Source organism: Lonchura striata, chromosome 24 (assembly GCF_050655825.1).
Source record: "Lonchura striata isolate lonStrDom1 chromosome 24, ASM5065582v1, whole genome shotgun sequence".
NCBI lineage: Eukaryota > Metazoa > Chordata > Aves > Passeriformes > Estrildidae > Lonchura > Lonchura striata.
Window position 1 is genome coordinate 4,710,810 of NC_140726.1, and position 23,406 is coordinate 4,734,215.

Consider the following 23,406-nt stretch of genomic DNA (forward strand, 5'->3'; position numbering starts at 1 on the left):
TCTCTTCTAGTCACAACAACAAACAGCAGCACCTCAATCAACTGCAAACTCCTGCTTGGATGGTCCTGGCTCAAAAAGTGGCTGATTTTGGTGCTGGGTTTATCTTGTTTCTAGATTTCTTGTTTCTTGGATTTATCTTGCTACCAGATTTCTTATTTCTTGGATTTATCTTATTTCTATATTTCTTGTTTCTTGGATTTATTTTGTTTCTAAATTTCTTGGGGTTTGGGCTTATCTTGTTTCTAGATTTCTTGTTGCTTGGATTTATTTCTAGATTTCTTAGTTTTTTGGATTGATGTTGTTTCTAAATTTCTTGGGTTTTGGGGTGACCTTGTTTCTAGATTTCTTGGATTTGTTTCTAGATTTCTCATTTCTTGGATTATCTTCTTTCTAGAGCTTGGGGGAGCCACTGGTGGCTGTCCTGCAGGGGTGGGGCCAGCTGCTCCCAGCATTAATCCTTGGCAAGGCAGGAGGGTGGAAATGGGTGATCCTGATCCCACAGGTGGCTTATCTCCCCGCAATTTTTTTCAAGGAAGAATTTGGTTTTAAGGTTTTTTCACTCAGTTTTGTGGTGGTAGGAGCGAAGATGAGCTGCCCACACTTCAGCCATTCCTGAAACCACAGCAGGAAACCCCTGAAACCATTCCTGAAACAATTCCTGAAACCATTCCTGAAACAATTCCTGAAACCATTCCTGAAACCATTCCTGAAACCATTCCTGAAACCACTCAAATAATTTCTGAAACCATTCCTGAAACCACTGCAGGAAACCATTGAAACCATTCCTAAAACCATTCCTGAAACCACTGAAACCATTCCTGAATCACTGAAACAATTCCTGAAACCATTCCTGAAACCATTCCTGAAACCATTCCTGAAACCATTCCTGAAACCACTCCTGAAACCATTCCTGAAACCATTCCTGAAACCATTCCTGAAACCATTCCTGGAACCATTCCTGAAACCACTCCTGAAACCATTCCTGAAACCATTCCTGAAACCATTCCTGAAACCACTGAAACCATTCCTGGAACCACTGAAACCATTCCTGAAACCATTCCTGAAACCATTCCTGAAACCACTGAAACCATTCCTGGAACCACTGAAACCATTCCTGAAACCACTGAAACCATTCCTGGAACCACTGCAAGCCCTGCAGTGCTGCCCAGCCTGGCATTCTCTGCTCCAGTGCATGCTGCTGGCTCTGCTGGGGCTGCAGGACAAACCTGCCTGCTCCCCGCACCCAGCCCAGCTCTGAGCAGCACCTGCAGCTCCCCGCTCCACACCTGGCACTGTGCAAAGCCGAGGATGCTCCAGGATGTTCTGACCCACCAGGATGTTCTCCCTGCCCTTGCCCATCGCTGGGTTCTGTGTATCTCCAGCTCCTCCTCACACCAGAGCTGCTCCTTTTCCACATTCCTGCTTTTTCTCACATGGAAAACTCTCAGGTTTGGGCATCAAGGACAAGATTGGATCCTTGGCAGGAGATCCCAGCAATCAGGTGTTTGGTTTGGGGACAGCAGAGCTCCTCGGTGGATGTTTGAAGCATTCAGGGACTGCAGGACTTGGATAAAACCTTATCTGATTTCAGTCCTCATCTTATTTTTAGAGCTGGAATGATGGCTGTGAGGTTTCCCCTTGTTTAATGTATTTAACTGATCGAGTTCATGCTCCTGAGGGTGCCAGCAGCCTTTGCGAGGTGCTGGGAAGCCAACTTTGGTTATTTTTGGAAGAAACTCAATGAGGATGTAATTACATTACAATTACATTGCTGTAATTACAGCAACGTTTTTTAGGTAGGACTGACACCAAGGCTTTGCCCACTGAAAGTCATCTCAGCTGCAACACTTCCAGAACCTCAAGTATTGTGAAATTATCCCAGTGGAAAGGTGTTGCCAAGAAAATGTTGGGAATTTCCATTGGGTTGTGCACACAGACTCCTCTCCATGCTCAGTGACACCACTCAGCCTCTCCCTCAATACTTAATTCAACATTTAAGGCTGATTTTTATTTAAATATTTTGCCTCCCTCATCTGAAATACATTAAATTTTGGCCTTTGTCTTTAAGCAGCTGGATGCTCATTGGTCTCTTTTTTTGGTGCCACCATATCTGTGAAGCGCAGGGAAAATCTGAATTTGTGTTGAGGTAGGTTGAAAGATTTTCTTTCCAAAACAGCAGAAAAAACAGAATTTCTAAATGGTTTGTGAGATGGCCATCATCAGTGTTTATATAAAAAAAGTTATCATTAAAATGATAATAACATATATAAAAAATGTGCTCCTCCAGATGCAGCATCGTATCAAAGTTTTGCACAGGTTTAATATTTTCATGTTTCCTAAATATTCATTATTTTATTAAGGAAAAAAACCTCAGATGAACAGATTTCTCCCCTAATTTCTGGGAGGAGGATGGCAGCTAGGGAGGAAGGCGATCAATTAAGACATTAAGCATTTTGCACCACATGGACACATCTGCATGGCAGCCAAATAATGCAGCCATCAGCTCATTTTCAGGGGGCTGTTGCCTACTTCAACTCGGCCCTCAGATCAAAGAGAAAATGTCTGCTTGCATTTTCTCATCAGAAAAGGGATGCTAATTTAGGTTCCTTAATGTGTGGTGATAAGAGACTTCTTCAATTAAATGAATTCTATAGGCCAGAAAAGCAAAAAAAAAAAAGGGATACAAAGGGAGTCAGGCTGGAAAGGCAGAAGTTCTCATTAAATCAAAGGTCCAATATTCATTACCTCCAGCATCTGGGGCTAAACACTGAACATGGAGCTCATCAAAGGGGGTTTAATGGGTTAAATTGAGAATATAATCTAATTAAAATATTAGATACGAGTAAATAGCTCTTTGATATTCATCTGAAGGTTTCATTAAAACAGGCACTTGAAGTTTGGATTAAGGGGGGATTATCACTTTTAAGCAGGAACAACAAGTTGAGGTGCCCTGAGCAAAAATGCTTCAAAGTGTTACAGTTTGGTTGAAAAATAAAAGTAGGAAAGCAGAGCATGGAACCATTTCCCAGCCTGGCAGTGCCCAAAGGAGAGGGGGAAGGAGGCTGAGGAAGAGGAAGGTTCTGTTCAGAAGCTGGAATTGGATGCTGCAAGTGACAAAAATGTCATGGAAAACATTTCCCCTGCAGCCTGACCCGTGCCCCCATGTTGGACAATGCTTCTTCCTCTAAGGCTTCCCAAAATATTCTTAATATTTCTCAATATTCCCCAAAATGTCCTGAACTTCCAGCTGTGAATCCAAGGGGCTGATTCAGCAGTGGAGGAAATGTTCCTGACCCTCAGGAGGGTTGGAAGCAAAGCCAGGTCCCTTCTCCACAAGGAAGGGCAGAATTGGGATTGCTTTGCCCCAAATTAAACTGGGAGTTCCCCATAAAAGAGACACCAAATAAATGGGATAAAGCAATGCCACATCATCACAAGGTAGTTGGGTTTGTCTCAATATTCCCAAAAATGTCCTGAATTTCCAGCTGTGAATCCAAGGGGCTGATTCAGCAGTGGAGGAAATGTTCCTGACCCTCAGGAGGGTTGGAAGCAAAGCCAGGTCCCTTCTCTATGAGGAAGGGTAGAATTTGGATTGCTTTTCCAAAATTAAACTGGGAGTTCCCCATAAAACAGACACCAAATAAATGGGATAAAGCAATGCCACATCATCACATGCTGGTTGGGTTTGTCCCAATATTCCTAAAAATGTCCTGAACTTCCAGCTGTGAATCCAAGGGCTGACTGAAGAAGTTCCTGCCCTTCAGAAGGGTTTTAAAGCAAGGCCAGGTCCCTTCTCCATCAGGAAGGGCAGAATCAGGACCACTTTTCCCCAAATTAAATTGGGAACCCCCCATAAAAAGAAACCAAATAAATGGGATAAAGCAATTCCACATCATCACAAGGTGGTTGGGTTTTTTTTCCTCCTTTATCCAGCCTGTTTTCCAGGAGGTTTTAGCCCAAATTCCCTCGCTGTGTGCTCTAATCACATTTCATATGGTGACTTAATTCATAATTTGCTAAGTTAAAGAAATGGAAGCGCCCTAAGAAACCCATCTGTTTGTTGTTATTTTTACAGCCTTAATCTGTTAAAAGCTGCTTCCTCTCAAACATGCAGCTCTCAATTATCCTCAGTTACCCAATATATTTTCCAACTGCTCCTGGCTAATCCCAGATTGTCTGCATGCTCAGTCAGGACTTGTTTGGAATTTTCTTGTCCCAAATGAAGCTTCAAAATTTTGATCTTTTTGTGGAAACTCTTCACTAAGAGATAACAGAGTAACAATTAAATAATTAGCATTGTGTCATTACCAACTGCCGTGTTTGGAGCATATTTTTGTTCTCTTTTTTAGTAGCAATGGGTTATTTTTGCTTTTATTTCTGACCAAAAGTTTCTTCTGCACTTCAGAAAGAGAAACGTTGCTGGTGGTAAGATCATCAGATGAAACAGAAGTTTATTTTTAATGTTTTGTAGATACGTCTGCCTGTTTGTGTTTAAAAATGATCCAGCTGTGATAAGCCAAGAGCTGATCGGTCTGGAAGATGCAACTGTCAGATCCTTTATTTCAAAGAAAAAGAACAGAGGATTATATTTACAACAATATAAGTGCAAATGGACTATTTATTAAACAAAATAGGTACAATCCTAATATTTAAAAATAATTAAACTTAAACCAGTTTAAATTTCAGCAGACTGGGAAATGAAAATACGATGGTCACAGCTGAAAATAAAACAATTGAGGCAATTTTGCCTTGATCCCTGAGATTTCCCAAAATACCTATAAAATGTGAAGGGCTTTGAAAGCAGCCACAACTTCCTTCTCCTTCTCGTGCCTGCTCCACAGAGATTCCAGGGATGGGATTTTGGGGAACCTGGTTCCAGCTGGAGCCTGGGGCACAGCCTCCTTCACCTCTTGCTCTGGCTGCCTCGCAATGAAGGTCTTTGGTCTTGGAATCTTCTTGGCATATTCCAGAGCCTAAAAGCAGGAAAACTGGGGGAACTGAGGAAGAGAAAAGCTGGCCAATATTTCCAAAACTAATTAGGTGGGTTAAGATATGTCTAAATTCCTGATCTTGTTTCTGACAGAATTCAATCCCAGATACTTCAGTGGTGACTGGAACATAACCCAGCCCAAGATTTGCTTCCTGACACCACTGGAAGCCACCTTAGACACTGAAGAAGCGTTTTTATTTGAAAAAAGAAAGAACAACACAAATCTATTAATTTATAAACATTTTTCCCCCAGCCTCATTAGGCTCTTGCCCTCAGGCAGGGAGTTTTGCAGGTTAACAGGACAAGCTCAGGTTCTCCTGCATAATGCACTTAACTATCAAAATTAAAAAGCAAAGTAATGCCTGGAACGTGGAATTGGAGAGGGAATGGAAAGAGTTGTACAGAAATGCTGGAGCTGGCAGAGCCCTGGTTTAACCTGGGGTGGGTTTTGGTGCCTGTTTGTTGCAGGGATTTGGGAACACCTCATGTCTCCAGTGGAAGTTGCATCATCTCATGTCGCCAGTGAAGTCTAAAAGAATCCAAACCTCTTTTTGCCACCCAAACAATCAAGTTTTGTCTCTTAGTGTCTTTTTTTTGGGGAAGAAATGCAAGGAATGGAGGAATTCTGATATTATTGAATTCAGAGCTCTGTCCTGGAGCCTGCAGTCCTCACTTGCCACCCCTCAGGAACAGCTGGGAAGGGACTCAGCTCTTACCTTGTGTCTGCACCCTGGAGACACCTGGGGTTTTACAGGCAAAAACCTCTGCAGCACAGTAATATTCTTCATGTTATATTCCTTAATTTGCCTGGAATATTCCTTCTGCAGCTTTAGCTTTTCTTTCTGAGAAAAGCAGAAAAAGGGGACTGGAATTCAATGGGGGATCCATCAATGAAAGCCTTTTCCCACCAATATTCCATTTCCACCTCTGCTGCTGTTCAACCTGGCTTTGCCATTGATCCCTCCTCAGCACACAACAGGCAGCCCTGATAAATGGCACAGCTTTTTTTAAGTTTTTTTTTTAGTTTTCCCTTTTAAGAGCTTTTCCCTGGACTGAATAGAGGATGGAGCTCAGCAGAAATGTGACAGGTCCATCTTTATTCTGTCCTGAACAATCTGTCTCCGTTTTACCAGAGTGCAGCCAAATATTTTCTTGTGTTTACACAACTTTTACTCCCACTTTGAACATTTGGTGGATCTTTACGCTGGGAATAACAACTCAGCCGCTCGAGTGTGTCATTTCCTGATGTGCAGTTAGCCCTGATTAATTCCTTTTTCTGGATTTTTAAAATTAGAGGGTTAAAATTATCCCCAGCACAGCTGTCTTTGCTTTTATTTGAATTTTCCTGTAGGATTTCCAGATAGCCAAGGATATAAAGTCCCAGATAATCATAAATTATGATTTCTCTGCCACTCTCCCCTGTCTAAATTCACTTTTGGTTTACTCACTTTCTCTTTGATTGTTTCATAGTCAGGTCCAAGGCCTCCAAGCTTCATACTCAGATTGAAGTAGAATTTGGAGCTACCCAGCTGAAAACCAAAGAGCAAACAGATTTTCCTTGACATGATTTCACAGAGAGAATAATTCAAGGAAATCTTGTAGTGGAAACCTCAGAATTTTATTTGCAATCTCAGTCCCACCCTGGCAAGTCTCATTTTAAATAAGTGACCAGCAGGAATGAGTTAATGGCAAAAATCAAATGACACAGAATTTTCTTTGAATTTTCTTTGGATCCAGGTGGGAAATTGCCAATTATGCCAAGCACAAAGTAATATTTTCTCAGTCAAAAATGACCTTTTGTGAGCTTTATTTGGAAACAGCTTAAAGCCACTCATTTGACTGTGATTAGAATGAGACTCCAAAGAAATTCTTTGTAAGAGAAGCAGATAAAATTGCCTGATTTGGTGGCAAAAATCAGGCAATTGCTGTTAGTGAGAATAACCTTTCCTTGCTCTCAAATCTGCCCACAGACAGCTGAAAAATCCATGTTTTTCTGCACAGCAAAGGCTTTACAAGTGCACAGTGAATGAGGAGAGGTGCGTGATGCCATTCCAATATTTCAGGACATCACACAAAGACTCCAATGCCTCCGTAATATTTTTATTTTCTTTCAAGGCCACATTTTTAGAATGGAATTGTGTTTAAAAAACTTGTCAGTGAAGCTCATTGTGATCACCTCTGTGGTAATTTCAACCACAGAGTAATGCAGGAACACCTATTTCTATATGCAAATAAAAGAAAATAAAATGGGCATTTCTTTAAAACACAGGTTCAAGTTAAACTTAGCTGTGGATACATTAATTCTGTGCACTAAATTTCCTATTTGAGCTTCCTTTGTGTCAGCTATCCCTGTTCTTACTTGCTGTGACTCATTAATTTTTAATTTGAGGTACAGTGAGGAGTTAATTTTGCTGTGTCCCACAAAATCAGGGGTTTCTCACTTGCTGCAATGATCATGAGTGCATTTGTTTTTTAGGAAAAGCTGGATTTTACTGGCAGCAGAAGCAGTCTGATTCTCTGTGCATTCCTCACATGTGAAGCGTGAGAAAACTGCTGCAAGCACGGGACAAGAAACAATGGTTTGAACAGAAAGAGAAGGAGATCTGCCCTTCAGTTACCAAAATAATCCTAATTCTTCTTAGAGGCACTCAGGCAGCAATAGCCAAACTGCATGAAATCATTATTCCAGCTTTATTTGTCTGCCCTGAAACCTGGAGCAAACTTCTCAAACATTGAATTTGTCACGGGCAGCCTTCTGCTGTGCCCCTGCAGCTGGGCTGAGTGGTGGCACCAGGACAAGGGGCATGCAGAGGAGACAAAAATCCAAGTTTTAATAAGGACCATCAGGAGGTTTGGGATGATGTTTATGCTGTTAGCTTTACAAATCCTCCAGATTTGGGGTTGGAATCCCTTGGAAAGCAGGAGGTTTGAGCTGGACAATGAAGGAGCATGAGGGGGATAATGGATGGCTCAGATCTGAGGCTGCCTGCTGCTCCACACTAACAGCCTGACCCGAAATAATTTTATTTATCCTGGATAAATGACAGGACAAACACTGCTCTGTGTGTCCCTGGAGCTAAACCAGACTGATCCGAGTGGATCCCTTTGCTCTAAAATGATTTCAGTGTCTATTTCTACCTTTGTTCCATGATTTTTAATGCTCTGCTACGTGTCCATGTGATTCAAACCATTTCTCAGTCCCTATTTATAGGGTTTAAAAAAAAACCCCTTTGGTTTATTAAAAAGAAATATTAGAGAGAGAATAGAAATGTTAAACCACCCAATCCACATTTATTTTCTCACCTTTTTGATGGCTTTGGGCTGGTTTTGCTTTTCCCTTTGCAGGAGAGATCCTTCTGAGCTGCTTCGTCTCATTTTCCTTGGGTTTCCTTCAGCTTTTCCTGAATCTCCCTGGGATCCCCTCTGTACCTGGGGCTGGGCAGGTGGGAACAAACCCCAGAGCCACGTGCCAGCAAAATCATCAAAATCAGAAATTCTTGGCCGATGCTGCTCCTTCTTTTCTCTAAAATGGGAGATTCTGCAAGCAGCTGTTGGTGAACTGTGAACAAAACATGGAAAAGGCCTTCAAAATTGAGGGGGAAAGAGAAAAAAATCTGAATTTACACCCAGCAGTCAGCTCAGCAAATAACCTGAACATGGAATATAGGAGCAGGGAGATGGGATGATGAGGATTTCACAATAAATTACTTTGCTTGCACCCAAGTGCATGGAAAATAAATGGAAAAAAAAACACAAATGGGGAAATTTCAGCCTCAAGCAAAGGGAGCTGAAGCCAATGAAAGGTTTTGGATCAGGCCTGCTGATTACTGGTAGAATTATTTGTTTATGTGAAATAAAACCTTCATTTTTTAAAATCAAGACAGGTGAAATTCTACATAATTGAGGATTTTCCTGCTCTCCCCTTTAGGGACAGAACTGACCCTGGATATCCACCCTGCAAATTTTGCTACAAACTCTTAATTTATGCACAATGCCCTTTCCTATCTATATTTTAAACTTTCCCCCCCAGCCTCCTAAAAGAAAACTTTAAATTGTGGAAATCTCCATACCTGGAGGACAGAACTGTCCTTTTCCAATGCCATATTTAAAAATCAAAAGCTATAATGAATCTAATGAAGTAAATTATCAATAGCTATAATGAATTTAATGAAGTAAATTATAATGGCAGGTTTGTACCAAAATAACTTCATACTTTGGACTTTAAAGCATTTTCTTGTCCATTTGTTCCCTTTCTGAGCATCACAGGGTTATGATATTATTATTTTATCACTTAAATCCTTAGCACAAACTATTCCAATACCTGTTATCCTCATGAATATGATTTTTGAAATCTGGAAGCGGTGCTTGATCCTTCACCTTTTCTTGAAAAATCGCATTAAAATCAGATGAAATATTCCCCAATTCTGGATGTGCCTGCTCACTCTTATTCCTGGAAAAACCCTGCCCAGGGATGGCACTGGCTGGGAATTGATGTGGAATTCCAGCTGGAGAGTCCTGCTGGTGTTTCTTGTCCTCCTTACTGCCATACTCAGGATTTAAAACCTCTGCTGGGTAAAAATTCTGGAATATTGGGAGAAAATGAGAGGCAGGTGTGGTAAGGATTGAATTTGGGAAATTATTTAAGCCACTTTGGGATTTTTCTGCTGGGCCAGGAGAAGAATTTGGATTCGTTGCGGGGGGAACAGCCTGAAATTCTGGGGTTTGCTGGACCCGAGGCTTTGCTTCTGCTGCTCCTCCTGGGGCTTCCTGGCCATCACTCCTTGGGAAAGCTTTTCCTCTTCCACTGAGAGGCTGCTGGGATTCTGTTTTATTCCTCTGCAGGGAAATAAAACAGAAATAAAACTCGTGCTGCTGTTCCTGAAACGAGTCGGGTGAATTTCACTGTGGATATTTTGAGATATTCATGCAGAATTTTCATCACTCACATCAAAACCCCTCTGAGCTGCTTGGGTCTAACCCTGCTCATGGCTGGATTTAACCCAAAATTCAAATTATGAAGGAACCCTCAGTCCAGGACAGGAGATGTAATTTAGGTGCTGCTCAATGGATAATTCTGCATCAAAACTTTGCTGGATGGCCTGAGACAAATTTTCAGCTTTGGGCTATAAATTCAGGCCCTTGCAGATGCAAATTGGGTGTGGGAAATGTTGGTTGAGGGAATTTTATCTGCATGAGGTGCAAAAATGGGGCCCTGAAGTGCACAGATCAAACCTGAGGATGAGCGATGCCTCCCCGTCAACCACCTGGAAAAAATGCTCCAGAAATCAAATCACTTCTTGCTTTTTATGTGCCAAAACTCAGGGGAAAATGGCTTTGCACGCACTGTGAGGCTGGCCCATGGTAGAACAGCCTGATATCAATGAATGGTATAAATAATCTTATATTCTAGAAATTCTAAAAGAATTATAAATTATATAGAAAGATAATTATAAATTATAGAAACAACATTATATAAATTATAAAATAACCATAAATTATATTATATTATATTATATTATATTATATTATATTAATTATATTATATTATATTATATTATATTATATTATATTATATCATATCATATCATATCATATCATATCATATCATATCATATCATATCATATATTGTATTAAATTAATTATATTCTATTCTAAAATGATAAGCTAGAAATTATAAATATAACCTTATTCTAAACCAAGCACTCCTCCCTGCAAACCATAACGCAGAATTCAATAATTCAGGCACACCCGGACTGCTATTTAGAGCCAAACTGCCACACTGTAAATCTGAAATTCATTTAAATCCATCATTTTCCAATTACAGCATCAGGTGCTGCCCTCTCGGAGGAAAAACTCAGATTTCCTTTCATGGAATCCACAAATCCATTCCCAAGCCAGAAATCCCTGTCAGGCTGGAATCCCCCATCCCACCCTCCTGTCTGCGGGGTTCCTTCGGGAGCAGCCCCTGCAGAGGATAAAATGTGTGGGACTCAGATTCAGTCAGAGAAACTGAGAGTTTCTAGCCAGGAAAAAGCCTGGAAAAGAATGCAAATAATTCTTTATCACTCTTGTTTTTCACATTGTTTATAGTTAAGTTCTATCATTGTGCATCAAGCACTGTACACCAATGCATTGCGTTGTTTTCACTTCAGAACCAATGGATTTGCGGAGCACTGTGTAAAAGAGCAGTGTATTTTGAATAAATTGGAGTTTTACTCTCAACAGCCTTCTGAGTCAGTCTCTTCATTCCCATTCCTCCTCGACAGCAACATAAAATGCACCCAAGAATCAGATTTTTGTGCAAATTTGGGTGAAACGCACCCAGCTGCGGGAGTTTGGGGAAGCTTCACCCCGGGCAGGCCTGGCTGCCGGAGGTCAGGAATTGTCTGGTTGGGAATGCTCCCAGTTCGGCTGCTGCCAGAATCAGGATCTGTCTGGGTGGTGATTTGGCTGATAATCTAAAATCATAAATTAGTGCAGGCTTTGATGGTTTGGGAGGATTGTGAGAATTTATTTAGGAGATGATTTGGCTGGCAATATAAAATTATAAATTAGTGCAGGGCTCTTTTTGATGGTTTGGGAGGATTGTGAGACAATTTATTTAGGAGATTATTTGGTTCATAATCTAAAATTATAAATTAGTACAGCGTTGTGTTCAATTGTTTCGGAGGATTCTGAGAATTGATTTAGGAGATGATTTGGTTGATAATTTAAAATCATAAATTAGTGCACGGCTGTGTTTGATGGTTTCGGAGGATTGTGAAAATTTATTCAGGAGATGATTTGGTCAATAATCTAAAATTATAAATTAGTACATGGTTGTGTTTTATAGTTTGGGAGGATTCTGAGAATTCATTTAGGAGGTGATTTGGTTGACAATCTAAATTCATAAATTAGTACATGGCTGTGTTTGGTGGTTTGGGAGGATTGTGAGCCAAGAACTTATTTAGGAGATGATTTGGTTGATAATCTAAAATCATAAATTAGTACATGGCTGTGTTTGATGGTTTGGGAGGATTGTGAAAATTTATTTAGGAAGTGATTTGGTTGACAATCTAAAATCATAAATTACTACAGGGCTGTGTTTGGTGGTTTGGGAGGATTCTGAGAATTGATTTAGAAGATTATTTGGTTGACAATCTAAAATCATAAATTAGTACATGGTTGTTTGATGGTTCAGGAGGATTGTGAGACAGAATTTATTTAGGAGATGATTTGGTTGCATTTTCTGGTTTATGGCAATTCATTCACTCCTCTTCAATTTTAGGGGACAAATCAGGCAGAAATGGGGAAGTTCTGGCTCAGAATTCTGCCAAACCATCAAACACGAGCATGTACTAATTTGTAATTTTAGATTATAAACCAAATCATCCCCTAAATAGACAATAATGGATTCTGTCAGCTCATAATTCCTTGGCATTTTGCTTTAAATTTATTTAGTACATAAAGCACACATACACTAAATTACAGTGCTTTTCTATTGACAAATATTTAAGGATTTATTGTCAGTAATAATTACTTTAAAAGCCACAAGATGACAGCTTTAAACATCCAAATTCGGTGATTTTATAGATATATTTCAACTGAAAAATTCGAAATTTATAAAATTTTAAATTCTAAAATAATAAATTCTACTGAGTTTCCTTTATTCAATTCTCTCAAAAAGGAACCTTGAGCTGCTGTCCTTTTGGGTACCGTTTGTCTTCAGATTTCATTTTCCCAGTCTGGAATGCTGGGAAATTCTGGAGTGGTTCTTCAACAACTGGTGTAGGATCTGTGACCTAAAAACCAGGAATGTTCGTGGTCACAGCAATCAGGGGATGGGAAAAAAAAAAAGAGAAATCATTTGTGGCCTATTAAAAAGCTGAATTTTGGCGTTATGGAATTATGACATTATGACAAGGAGAGAGATTATGGCATTATGACAAGGAGAGGAATGGTTAAAGGAGAAAAAGAAGCAAAACCCAATGAATGGGAGGGAGGATTCTTTCGACTTTTAAGAGGAATAAAAGAAAGGAAAATTGCGCAGCACAGAAACTCTCAAATGTCTGGGCTCCTCCATTTCCTCTGGATGCACCTAATAACAGAAAAGCAGGCAGAAACCATCCCTGGCCAGCAATCACACACCTCAGCAAGAGAGGCTCGCAGGGAAAACTGGCAAAACACAATAATGGGGGAGAAAAGCACAGGAGGAGCTGCAGAAATCAAGTCTGGAATAGACAGAGCCTGGCAAAACAAGCCCACAAACAAGGCCAGCTCCACATAACCACGGCTGGAAATTTATTTGGAGCAAGTTTTTTGAGTTTGTGCAATTAACACTGCACAAACCAAGTGAAATCCTTGTAAATATATCAAATTTTTTTCCCTCGAAATAATTTTTTTTCTAATTTATAAAACCGCAGGAAATCCAATTTTTAACATTTTTTAGTTTCTATTTTTTGTCCCAAACTATCCTGCGGAGTATTTTAGTGGAAGTGTGTTGGGCAGTGTCACTGTGATAGGAATCTCTGCTCTGCCCCAGAGTGGTACCACAGCACAACTGGCAGTGGGGAGGTATTTATGATATTTATGATGATTTTCAATTATCAACTGAAAATCATCAGTGGGAAGAAAATGTGAGAAGCTGAGCCTCTCACTCTGGGGGTAAGAGATTAGGGCAGATAAGAAAAGGTGGCCAGGGTTTATTGATGAATTTATGGGTGATCTCATGGCTCCAAATTCAATGTAAATCCCTGGGAAAATTCACAAGAAAATTAAAAAATACCACAGAGGTTGGTTTTCCTGAGCTGTGGACAGACACAGATTTGCAGTGAATAAGATATTTTTGGTGGAACCAACTGACTCAGTGCATTGATGGAGTGCTGGGCAGGTAAAACATACTTCTACATTATCTCTTTGAAAGAGGAACAGGACACAACCTCTGCCAGCATTATTATTTTTTTTTTTTTGTGAACCATTCTATTAATACCAATCAAATTGAGAAAATGATCAAATGAAATTGCATTTTGAGAATCATAAGCTGTGTAATGCCTATTCTGTTAAATTGAGGCCCATAATTGCTTCTCCACTGAAAAGATACAACAAAGGCAGCAATCATGGCATGTCATTATCCCAGACTGCCAAACCAGCTTTTGCAGGGAGGACTTCAAAGCCTTGTGGTTCTCAAATTGCATTTGGCTGCTATTGTTGAAGCACAGGCAATCTTGATTAGGTGTTTACACCGAGGGAAGGCTCAGTGCACAGAGAGTCTGAGTGCCTTGCTCTAGAGCCATTAAAAAATTGTACATTATGTTCCTGGCTTTGAAGTAAGGGGCTTGGAGGTAGGAAAGCAACTGGGATTGAGCACAGCTGAGCTAGATTGGGCCACTGCTTCTCCTTCTGCCTCGCTCTCTCTCAAAGAAACTCATCACGGGGTTCTTTAGGAATCAGGCAACGCTGCAAAGGACTTGGTGCTGTATAAAATGCTGTATGAATTAGTAAATATACAGATCAGCACGGGTTTATGGTGGGTTTTGGTACCTCCAGCACAGAGAAAATCTGTAATCTGTAAATCTAAATCTTGCAGAACGAGGCTGGAAGTATTTTAACTGAGTTGTGCACAAAGTCCTGACCTCAAAGCAAACACTATTTCATTACCACAGCCCCTGGCAGCCAGCAGTGAGCAGATCAATAAATTCAGCTTCAACCCCCTGCAAAGCTCAGAAAAAAATCATTTTAGGGAAGCAGAGTTTGATTGGTGACATGTGGCTCATTTGTTTCTTCACGTACTCGGTGGTTTTGCACTTTTGGATAGAGTTGTTCAGGTGGGGTGACCAAAGTTGGCTCCTGGACCACCACGATCCTCCCCTCAGGACCTTTTTCATCCCTTCCAACACGACCAAGCCATGGATATCTTGGTTGGGTTCATTTACTGGTTGGTTAGGAATCAGTACATGAACTGTCAATTAACAGTAAATTAATCAGTAACTCCTGCCTGTCCCACAGCAGATCGGGGGGCTGACAGCAGGTGTTGATGCCACTCGTGGAATCACAGAGCTGTGGAATGCTTGGGTGAGAAGGGACCTTAAAGCCCATCTTGTCCCACCCTCTGCCATGGCCAGGGACACCTTCCACCATCCCAGGCTGCTCCAAGCCCTGTTCTGGAACACTTCCAGGGAAGGGAAGCCCAAAACCTCACTGTAACTTGTCTAAGTCAGGAACACACCCCCTACACCCCCTCTGCCTGCTGTGTCACCTCTCTGCTGTCCCCACGGCCACTTCAGCAAGATAATTTTAGCTCATAACCCTGACTTTAACTGATTCCTTTGCCTAATCCATATTTTTGTTCATTTGTCTGCACAATGAAGTCGTGATCCCTGGCTCCAACACTTAGACAGGAAAGATTTCCAGAATTCCCTGAATAGCAAACATAATCATATCAACATATCTCTAATTAGCATCCATCCACACTCATTATTTTTACCATCATCCAAATTAGAACTGAAAAAAACAAGTGCTCTTAATAGCTCTACTAGAAAAAAAGAAAATCCTGTCCATCATTCCTGCCACTGGAACGAAGTCAGAAAATTCCCTCTAATGTTGTGTCAACTCTTCATTAGCCTTGGCAGAGGTGTCAATTGAAGCACAACGTCCCTGGAGGTTCCCAAGGTAAGAATTTTCTGTGTGGAGTGATTCAGTGACCCCCACCCCCCTTCCCATTATGCATAATAAGTAGCAAGGAAAAGCAATGAACTCGTTTCTAATGGTTCATTAGGAAGTGTAATTACATTTCCTCTCGAATCTTGCCACAAGTTGGCTGAGACTGTGCACAGTCAGAACTTCCAGACACGAGTGCTGATGTCCAGCGTCAAATTTGGTCTGGGATCCTGACAGCCTTGGGACATCAGCCCATGGAAACCTCATGGAGCTCCAGGCCAAGCACAGCCCAGAGGAAACCACGGAGCTGCTGCAGGGCTGGAGCCCCTTGGAGCCAGGCTGGGAGAGCTGGGAATGTTCCCATGGAGAAGGGAAGGATCCAGGGAGAGCTCAGAGCCCTGGGAATGTTCCCTGGAGAAGGGAAGGATGCAGGGAGAGCTCAGAGCCCTGGGAATGTTCCCTGGAGAAGGGAAGGGTCCAGGGAGGGCTCAGAGCCCTGGGAATGTTCCCCTGGAGAAGGGAAGGATCCAGGGAATCCTCAGAGCCCTGGGAATGTTCCCCTGGAGAAGGGAAGGATCCAGGGAATCCTCAGAGCCCTGGGAATGTTCCCCTGGAGAAGGGAAGGATCCAGGGAGGGCTCAGAGCCCTGGGAATGTTCCCCTGGAGAAGGAAAGGATCCAGGGAATCCTCAGAGCCCTGGGAATGTTCCCATGGAGAAGGGAAGGATCCAGGGAGAGCTCAGAGCCCTGGGAATGTTCCCCTGGAGAAGGGAAGGATCCAGGCAGATCTCAGAGCCCTGGGAATGTTCCCCTGGAGAAGGGAAGGATCCAGGCAGAGCTCAGAGCCCTGGGAATGTTCCCCTGGAGAAGGGAAGGATCCAGGCAGAGCTCAGAGCCCCGGGAATGTTCCCCTGGAGAAGGGAAGGATCCAGGGAGAGCTCAGAGCCATTCCAGGGTCTGAAGGGTCTCCAGGAGAGCTGGAGAGGGACTGGGGACAAGGCATGGAAGGACAGGACCCAGGGAATGGCTCCCACTGCCAGGGGGCAGGGATGGGTGGGATTTTGGGCAGGAATTGTTCCCTGGCAGGGTGAGCAGGCCCTGGGATGGAATTCCCAGAGCAGCTGGGGCTGCCCCTGGATCCCTGGCAGTGCCCAAGGCCAGGCTGGATGGGGCTTGGAGCACCTGGGACAGTGGGGGGGTCCCTGCCCATGGATGGGCTTCAAAGGTTCCTTCTAACCAACTTTGCATTTGCTCCACTGAGAAAAACCTGGAATAAGGCATAGCAGAGAGATTAATTGTCAAACTCATGTTAGACAAGCAATAAAAATGAGAGGCAGCATAAAAAGAGCCACTGATAAGGGGCAGTGCAGATGCCAGGAAGGAAGACAGAATTTCCTTAGCATCAAGATTAAGAAGCAGGGTGACATCTGTGACACTTTCCTGGCCAGGAACAGGCAGCTGGAACGTGGCCACCACTGGGCTTGGCAGCAGCTGGAGATTTGTCAATTATTCCATAAAGGGTGAACAAGATTCTCCCTGGAAAACCAGAGCTGGCACTTACTTGCATGATGGATTTCAAATCTGCCTCTCCCCTCTGCAAAGCTCAGAGTTCAACACTGGACAGACCTAATCTAGAGAAATTAGGGAATTTATAAATTTACCCACCTGCCCTTGAAGAACTTGCTGCTTTTTATTGTGCAGCTCAAGATAGGAATTAATCTTCTCTGAGTGTAACCCCAAAGTCCGTTTGTTTTTTTTCACAAAGTTTTTTTTTGCTTTTTGGGGTGGATCCTGTTGATTCTGGGGAGGAAAAGCACGGCCAGGATTATCTTTGGAATGAAATCCATCTGCAGGTTCCTTCCTTTTGGCTTGTGGCCCAACAGGTTTGTTGCTGGCCACATTTTCTCCATAAAAACTGAATAATTCGGGACCAAACCCTGGCAGTGAATCCTGGGTCTTTGCCTCCTGTTGATTATTTTCTGAGGAGCCATCACAATGGAGATAAAATGAATCCAGTGAAAAGTCCTCACTGCTTCCTCCAAAAATTTGGGATGTCTTCTCTGCCTCAAAAAAATCTGCTCCCATTTTTGCACTCTTCCAATGAGGATTGTACCTCAGGCTGGAATATTCATCCAGAGGCAGCTTTTTCCTAATTAAAAAACAAACACCAAATTATTTCTGCATAAATTGTACAAATTCTGTATTATTTCAGTGTGCAAACAGATGTCCTGTCATGGCCAAATGAATTATTTCAGTGCATTCAGTATGAGACCAGGATCAGAACAGTTTTATCAAGGATTTTTTGGTAGAAAATTTAGGCAGGACTTCCTTTTTAATTTCCATCATCAGTGAGTGATAAATTGGTCTAACACTCAGATCACAGAGCAGTACAATCATTATCCTAAATTTGGCACAGAATTTTTTAAATCCTAGTAGAATCAGCTAAAAGGTGAAATGATAAATTGCATTGTTCTGTTGTCTCCTTAAAAATTATATAGTCTATAAATGGCAGATTATATAGTCTACAAATTGTGTTGTTCCTTCTTCAAAGGCTCTGCAGAGTGAAATAAAAGTGAAATCCCCAGTAAAATCAGTTTTTCAAGTGTCCTTTTGAGACTGTCTAAGCAAGAACAGCTTCCAACTCTGTGTTCTTATTTTCTCTGAAACATCCTGATGCTTTGATTAAAAAACTCTTTCTACAAAAGATGTAAAATCACTTTTTATTAAAAATCAGGCAGTGATTCGAGAAGAGTAGAAAAACGTAAATGAGAAGTCTGTGTTTGACAAATTTTTTTAACAAGTGGCTAAATTATTACTCTGAGTTACATTTGTCATAAAGCAAAGCCAGATGCTCTGCCTTAAAAAATCCTCAATTGATCCAATTTCTGATTTAAGATCTGATCCAATGGGAGGAAAACCAACTGCAGGAGTCAAATCCATCCAAACAGGATTCCAGGAGATGTGCAGGTAGTGGCAGGAGGAAGGAATGTGGGAGAAAAAAAAATGCTTTTAACACAATTTTTTCTTCCCTGGACCTGCAGTACAGCCCTGGTTTCTTGGTGACTCTGCCAAAGAACACTACAGGCACTGAAACCTGGTTGATTCTTCAGCTCCTGGTAAAGAAATCTGCTGGATTCCCCAACCTGTGGCCTTGTTAATGATATTAAAAAAAAAATTAAATCATTTATTCATCGTTTCTCAATGAGTTACATGCCTCTGCCTATATTTCAAGTGGCTCCTAATAACGAAATAATCATAACACAAAGATCAATAATAACAACAAAATAAGTTTGTCTTTGCTTTCCAGGTGAGCATGGCTGCCACGGCCTCCTGGAGCTGATTTCCACCAGGGAAAACATCATTTTTCCCAGCTGGCAGAGGCTGCAGGTAAACAGCACTGGAGGTGAGGCTGTTTTGAAGTGAGTACAGAAATATGTGAGCTAATTGCAATGATTGAAATGGCAGAGGACAATGCTAAAGAGTCCCTTTGTGCTGAAATGTGTGCACAGAACCCAGTTGTGGGACTCAGCCCAGGTCACTGCGCGGGGACAAAATGAGTGTGAAGAGCTCCTTCATCCCTAATCATCCCCAGACAAAAAAAGGGCACCTTTTATTCCTGCCCCCAGCTCCGTGGGGAGGTTGGATGGACTCGGTGCTCCTCAACAAAAGTGTGGTGAGCAGACAACAGCTGCAGCATTTCCTCTTCAAATTCCGAGGTTGGTAATGGATGTAGAGAGGGGGTTTCATATGTATGTGCTGTGATATTTGCTCTGCTTAATGGACTGCACTGGAGTACTTACTGGGCTGAGTTCAAACAAAATAAAATCAAATTTCCATTTAATGAAGAGCCTCACATTCAGCACAGTATTCAGTCCAAAAAAATTACTAAAAATTAGAGCATGTTTCTAGTACAATTAACATCATTTGCACTCACAATAAAATATTCAATAACTGGCCATTTTGCTTGTTGAGGAGGTGAATAAAAGCATGCTATTAATCATTTAGCCTTCATTTGTTTGTCATTTTATTTTAAGTAGACTATTAAATTGAAACTGCACATTGTTATTACTTCGGGTTTAATGTAATCTCTTTAAACTCAAGAATTATTCCCAATTTATCCAGGGTTAAACCTTCCATGCATATGACAGGAAATTCAATTTTATTTTATGTACCGAGTTAATGCTTTCTTAAAGGTTGTTTAAATGTGGCCTTGAGGAACATCAGGTTAAAAGTGTCAGAATCATTCTACTCCACTAAAGTTTTTGCCTTACCTTCCACTGCCATAAATCTTTGGTTTTCCTTTCATTTTTGTGTCATACTCAGCTTCTTTCTCTTCAGAACTCATCTCCTCCAAGCTGTCCTCTTCCACTACGTCATCCTCCAGGATGTCACCAGCATCCTGCCCTACCAGCTCCTGATTTTCCAGGAGTGCCAGCTGGTACTGCCTCTCCTTTTCCAGGCTCTCCGAGTCAGAATCCTGGGAATCCTCCAGACTGGAGGCAGAGCTCCTTTCCCTTTCCCAGCTCGCAGGTTGGAAAATGGGAGGCACGAGGATTTTTGGAGGGACGTCAATGTTATTTGTGGTGTAAGTGGGTGGGGAAGAGACTGAAATGTATTTCATGTTTGAAGGATTCATCCCGTTTTGCACTGATGGCTCACACCAGCCCTGCATTTGGAGAACACATAAAACATTTTAATACAATTTAAAAGCTGCATTTGGGTGCTACCATTGGCTTAGGCTCAGAATTTGACCTTCTATTGTTCAAACAATTCTCTATTCTCATCTGTCCCACTGATTTCCCTTTAAGCAATAATGTCAAGATCTCTACATATCAAACACAGAATTTACTGCTATGAAATCTCAGTTATTTGTGGTAATAAATAATGCAAAACCAGCTTGTGACAAAGAAAACTAAGCTGAGGCAAAGCATCTGTTAACTTTGAGAGTTAAAATTAATATTATTTGTTCTCTTCATGCAACTTTATGCCCTCTGGCCATGTAAAATCAGCAAGAAGGTGTGTCAGGGAGCACAGGGAGAACTGGAGCTCTGACTAAATTGGGATGAGAGTTTTTTTCCTTACACTTGGCTGAAGTGGTCAGAAGTCGTTTGCACTGCCAGATATTCCTGAGTTGAAGTGGGAGGGAGGAAAAGGAGTGTTCTGAGGTGTTCTGTGCTGAGATGTTCTGTGCTGAGATGTTCTGTGCTGAGATGTTCTGTGCTGAGACGTGCATCAGTGCCAGCACGGTCAGAGGTGCACAGGCAGAATCATTGCAGTGCCTGGGGATAAAGAATTTCGGATATTTTGTCCTGCTGCTCACAGCCAAGTTCACCCTGCAGGCAGCCCTGACACCTGGACAGTCCCCTGTGTGTCCTGTGTGTCCTGTGTCCCCTGAGTTCCCTGAGTTCCCTGTGTCCCCTGTGTGTCCTGTGTGCCTGTGTCCCCTGTGTGTCCTGTGTGCCCTGTGTGTCCTGTGTGTCTGTGTGTCCTGTGTGCCTGTGTCCCCTGTGTGTCCTGTGTGTCCTGTGTGTCCTGTGTCCCCTGAATTCCCTGTGTCCCCTGTGTGTCCTGTGTGCCCTGTGTGTCCTGTGTGCCCTGTGTGTCCTGTGTACCCTGTGTGTCCTGTGTGCCTGTGTCCCCTGTGTGTCCCGTGTCCCCTGCTCCCATCAGTGATCACGGCAGCCCTGGGAGCAGGGCCTGGGATGGGCAGGGAAGGGGGAATCTCCTGGCCTGGAGCAGGACCTCAGTCCCAAAGGAAAGCCACTGTGTCCCCAAGGCCTCCCCTGTCCCCAGCTCCCTGTCCCTGCCTCCTCTCAGCCCCAGTCCCCTCTCCTGTTCCCTTCTTCCATGTCCCTCACCCACTCCTATGTCCCCTGTGCCCAGTGTCCTCACCCACAGCCCATCACCTGCCCCTGCTCTCCTGTCCCCTTTCCCACTTCCCCCATCCCTATCTCCTCTCTCATGTGCCCTGTCCACTGTCCCAGTTCCCTGTCCCCTTTCCCTCACCCCCTGTCCCTGTCCCCCCTCCCCATCCCTGTTCATTCTGTCCCAGTCCCCTGTCCCTGGTCCTGGCATCCATGATCCCCTCTTCCATATCCCCTTACCTGCTGTCCCTGTTCCCATGTCCCTGTCCCTCACCCCTGTCCCCTCTCCCAGTCCCCCATCCCCTGGTGTCCCGTGTCTCACTCCTCCATCCCCTCTCCCATGTCCCTGTTCCATGTCCCTGTCCCTGTTTCGTGTCTGTGTCCCGTGTCCCTGTCCTGTGTCCCTGTCCCTGTCCCTGTCCCTGTCCCTGTCCCGTGTCCCTGTCCTGTGTCCCTGTCCCCATCCCTGTCCCTGTCTCGTGTCCCTGTCCCTGTCTCGTGTCCCTGTCCCTGTCCCATGTCCCTGTCCCATGTCCCTGTCCCTGTCTCGTGTCCCTGTCCCTGTCCCATGTCCCTGTCCTGTGTCCCTGTCCCTGTCCCGTGTCCCTGTCCTGTGTCCCTGTCCCCATCCCTGTCCCTGTCTCGTGTCCCTGTCCCTGTCCCGTGTCCCTGTCCTGTGTCCCTGTCCCCATCCCTGTCCCTGTCCCGTGTCCCTGTCCCTGTCCCGTGTCCCTGTCCCTGTCCTGTGTCCCTGTCCCGTATCCCTGTCCCATGTCCCTGTCCCTGTCCCTCTGACCACCGTTCCCGTGTCCCTGTCCCTGTCCTGTGTCCCATTCCCGTGTCCCTGCCCCGTGTCCTTGTCCTCTGTCCCCTCTACCATGTCCCTGTCCCTCTCACCCTCTCTGCCCCCGTGTCCCTCTCTCCTGTTCTGTGTCCCTGTCCCTCTCACCGCCGTGTCCCGGTCCCTGTCCCTGTCCCGGTCCCGGTCCCGGTCCCGGTGCCGCTCCGGGCCGGGCCGCGCCGTTCCCGTTGCCGCGGCAACCCCGGGGACGCCGGCCGACCCACCGGCCGCGGGCCGCGGGGGGAGCGCGGGCCCCCCCCCCCCTGCCGCGGGCGCTGTGGTAGCGCCCGGGAGCAGCCGCTTTCCAGTGACAAACGGAATTGTTTCCATTGGAAAACGGAATTGTTTCCATTGACAAACGGAATTGTTTCCATTGGAAAACGGAATTGTTTCCATTGACAAACGGAATTGTTTCCACTGGAAAACGGAATTGTTTCCATTGGAAAACGGAATTGTTTCCATTGACAAACGGAATTGTTTCCACTGGAAAACGGAATTGTTTCCATTGGAAAACGGAATTGTTTCCATTGGAAAACGGAATTGTTTCCATTGACAAACGGAATTATTTCCATTGGAAAACGGAATTGTTTCCACTGACAAACGGAATTGTTTCCATTGGAAAAAGGAATTGTTTCCATTGACAAACAGAATTGTTTCCATTGGAAAAAGGAATTGTTTCCATTGACAAACGGAATTGCTTCCATTGGAAAATGAAATTATTTCCATTGGAAAATGAAACTATTTCCCCTGGAAAATGGAATTATTTCCACTAGAAAATGGAATAATTTCCATTGGAAAACAGAATTGTTTCCATTGATAAACGGAATTGTTTCCATTGGAAAAAGGAATTGTTTCCATTGACAAACGGAATTGTTTCCATTGGAAAACGGAATTGTTTCCACTGGAAAAAGGAATTGTTTCCATTGACAAACGGAATTGCTTCCATTGGAAAATGAAATTATTTCCATTGGAAAATGAAACTATTTCCCCTGGAAAATGGAATTATTTCCACTAGAAAATGGAATCATTTCCATTGGAAAATTGAATTGTTTCCACAAAAAATGGAATTGTTTCCA

The 23,406-nt window shown here is 43.1% G+C and overlaps 1 protein-coding gene across 3 annotated transcripts; it reads right to left on the reverse strand.

Annotated features, from left to right (window-relative positions):
- Positions 1-1,210: 1,210 nt before the first annotated feature.
- Positions 1,211-22,516, reverse strand: JHY (junctional cadherin complex regulator). 3 transcript variants are annotated; one of them, XM_085560200.1, is made up of 11 exons: positions 22,439-22,516; positions 20,708-20,904; positions 19,897-20,291; positions 17,291-17,774; positions 12,662-12,772; positions 9,312-9,826; positions 8,294-8,549; positions 6,439-6,519; positions 5,707-5,832; positions 4,776-4,973; positions 1,211-4,555 (listed from the first exon to the last, which is right to left on the reverse strand). In XM_085560200.1, exons 3-10 carry the CDS (start codon positions 20,259-20,261, stop codon positions 4,776-4,778), a joined length of 2,136 nt encoding a protein of 711 aa, XP_085416326.1. In that variant the 5' UTR covers positions 20,262-20,291; positions 20,708-20,904; positions 22,439-22,516; the 3' UTR covers positions 1,211-4,555. The 3 variants fall into 3 exon arrangements, with proteins under 3 accessions (XP_085416326.1, XP_085416327.1, XP_085416328.1); XM_085560201.1 differs by lacking the exon at positions 12,662-12,772 and having other exon boundaries at positions 3,600-4,555; XM_085560202.1 differs by lacking the exon at positions 1,211-4,555 and having other exon boundaries at positions 4,830-4,997.
- Positions 22,517-23,406: the final 890 nt, after the last annotated feature.

What these genes read in the sequence shown, in the direction of transcription:
- JHY (XM_085560200.1), bottom strand. Translation starts at nt 20,261, where the DNA reads ATGAATCCTTCAAACATGAAATACATTTCAGTCTCTTCCCCACCCACT. An exon ending in CAAAAGGACAGCAGCTCAAG is followed by an intron (nt 9,827 to 12,661) that starts GTTCCTTTTTGA and finishes ATTTCCCTGCAG; the next exon opens with AGGAATAAAACAGAATCCCA. An exon ending in ATGAAACAATCAAAGAGAAA is followed by an intron (nt 5,833 to 6,438) that starts GTGAGTAAACCA and finishes TGCTTTTCTCAG; the next exon opens with AAAGAAAAGCTAAAGCTGCA.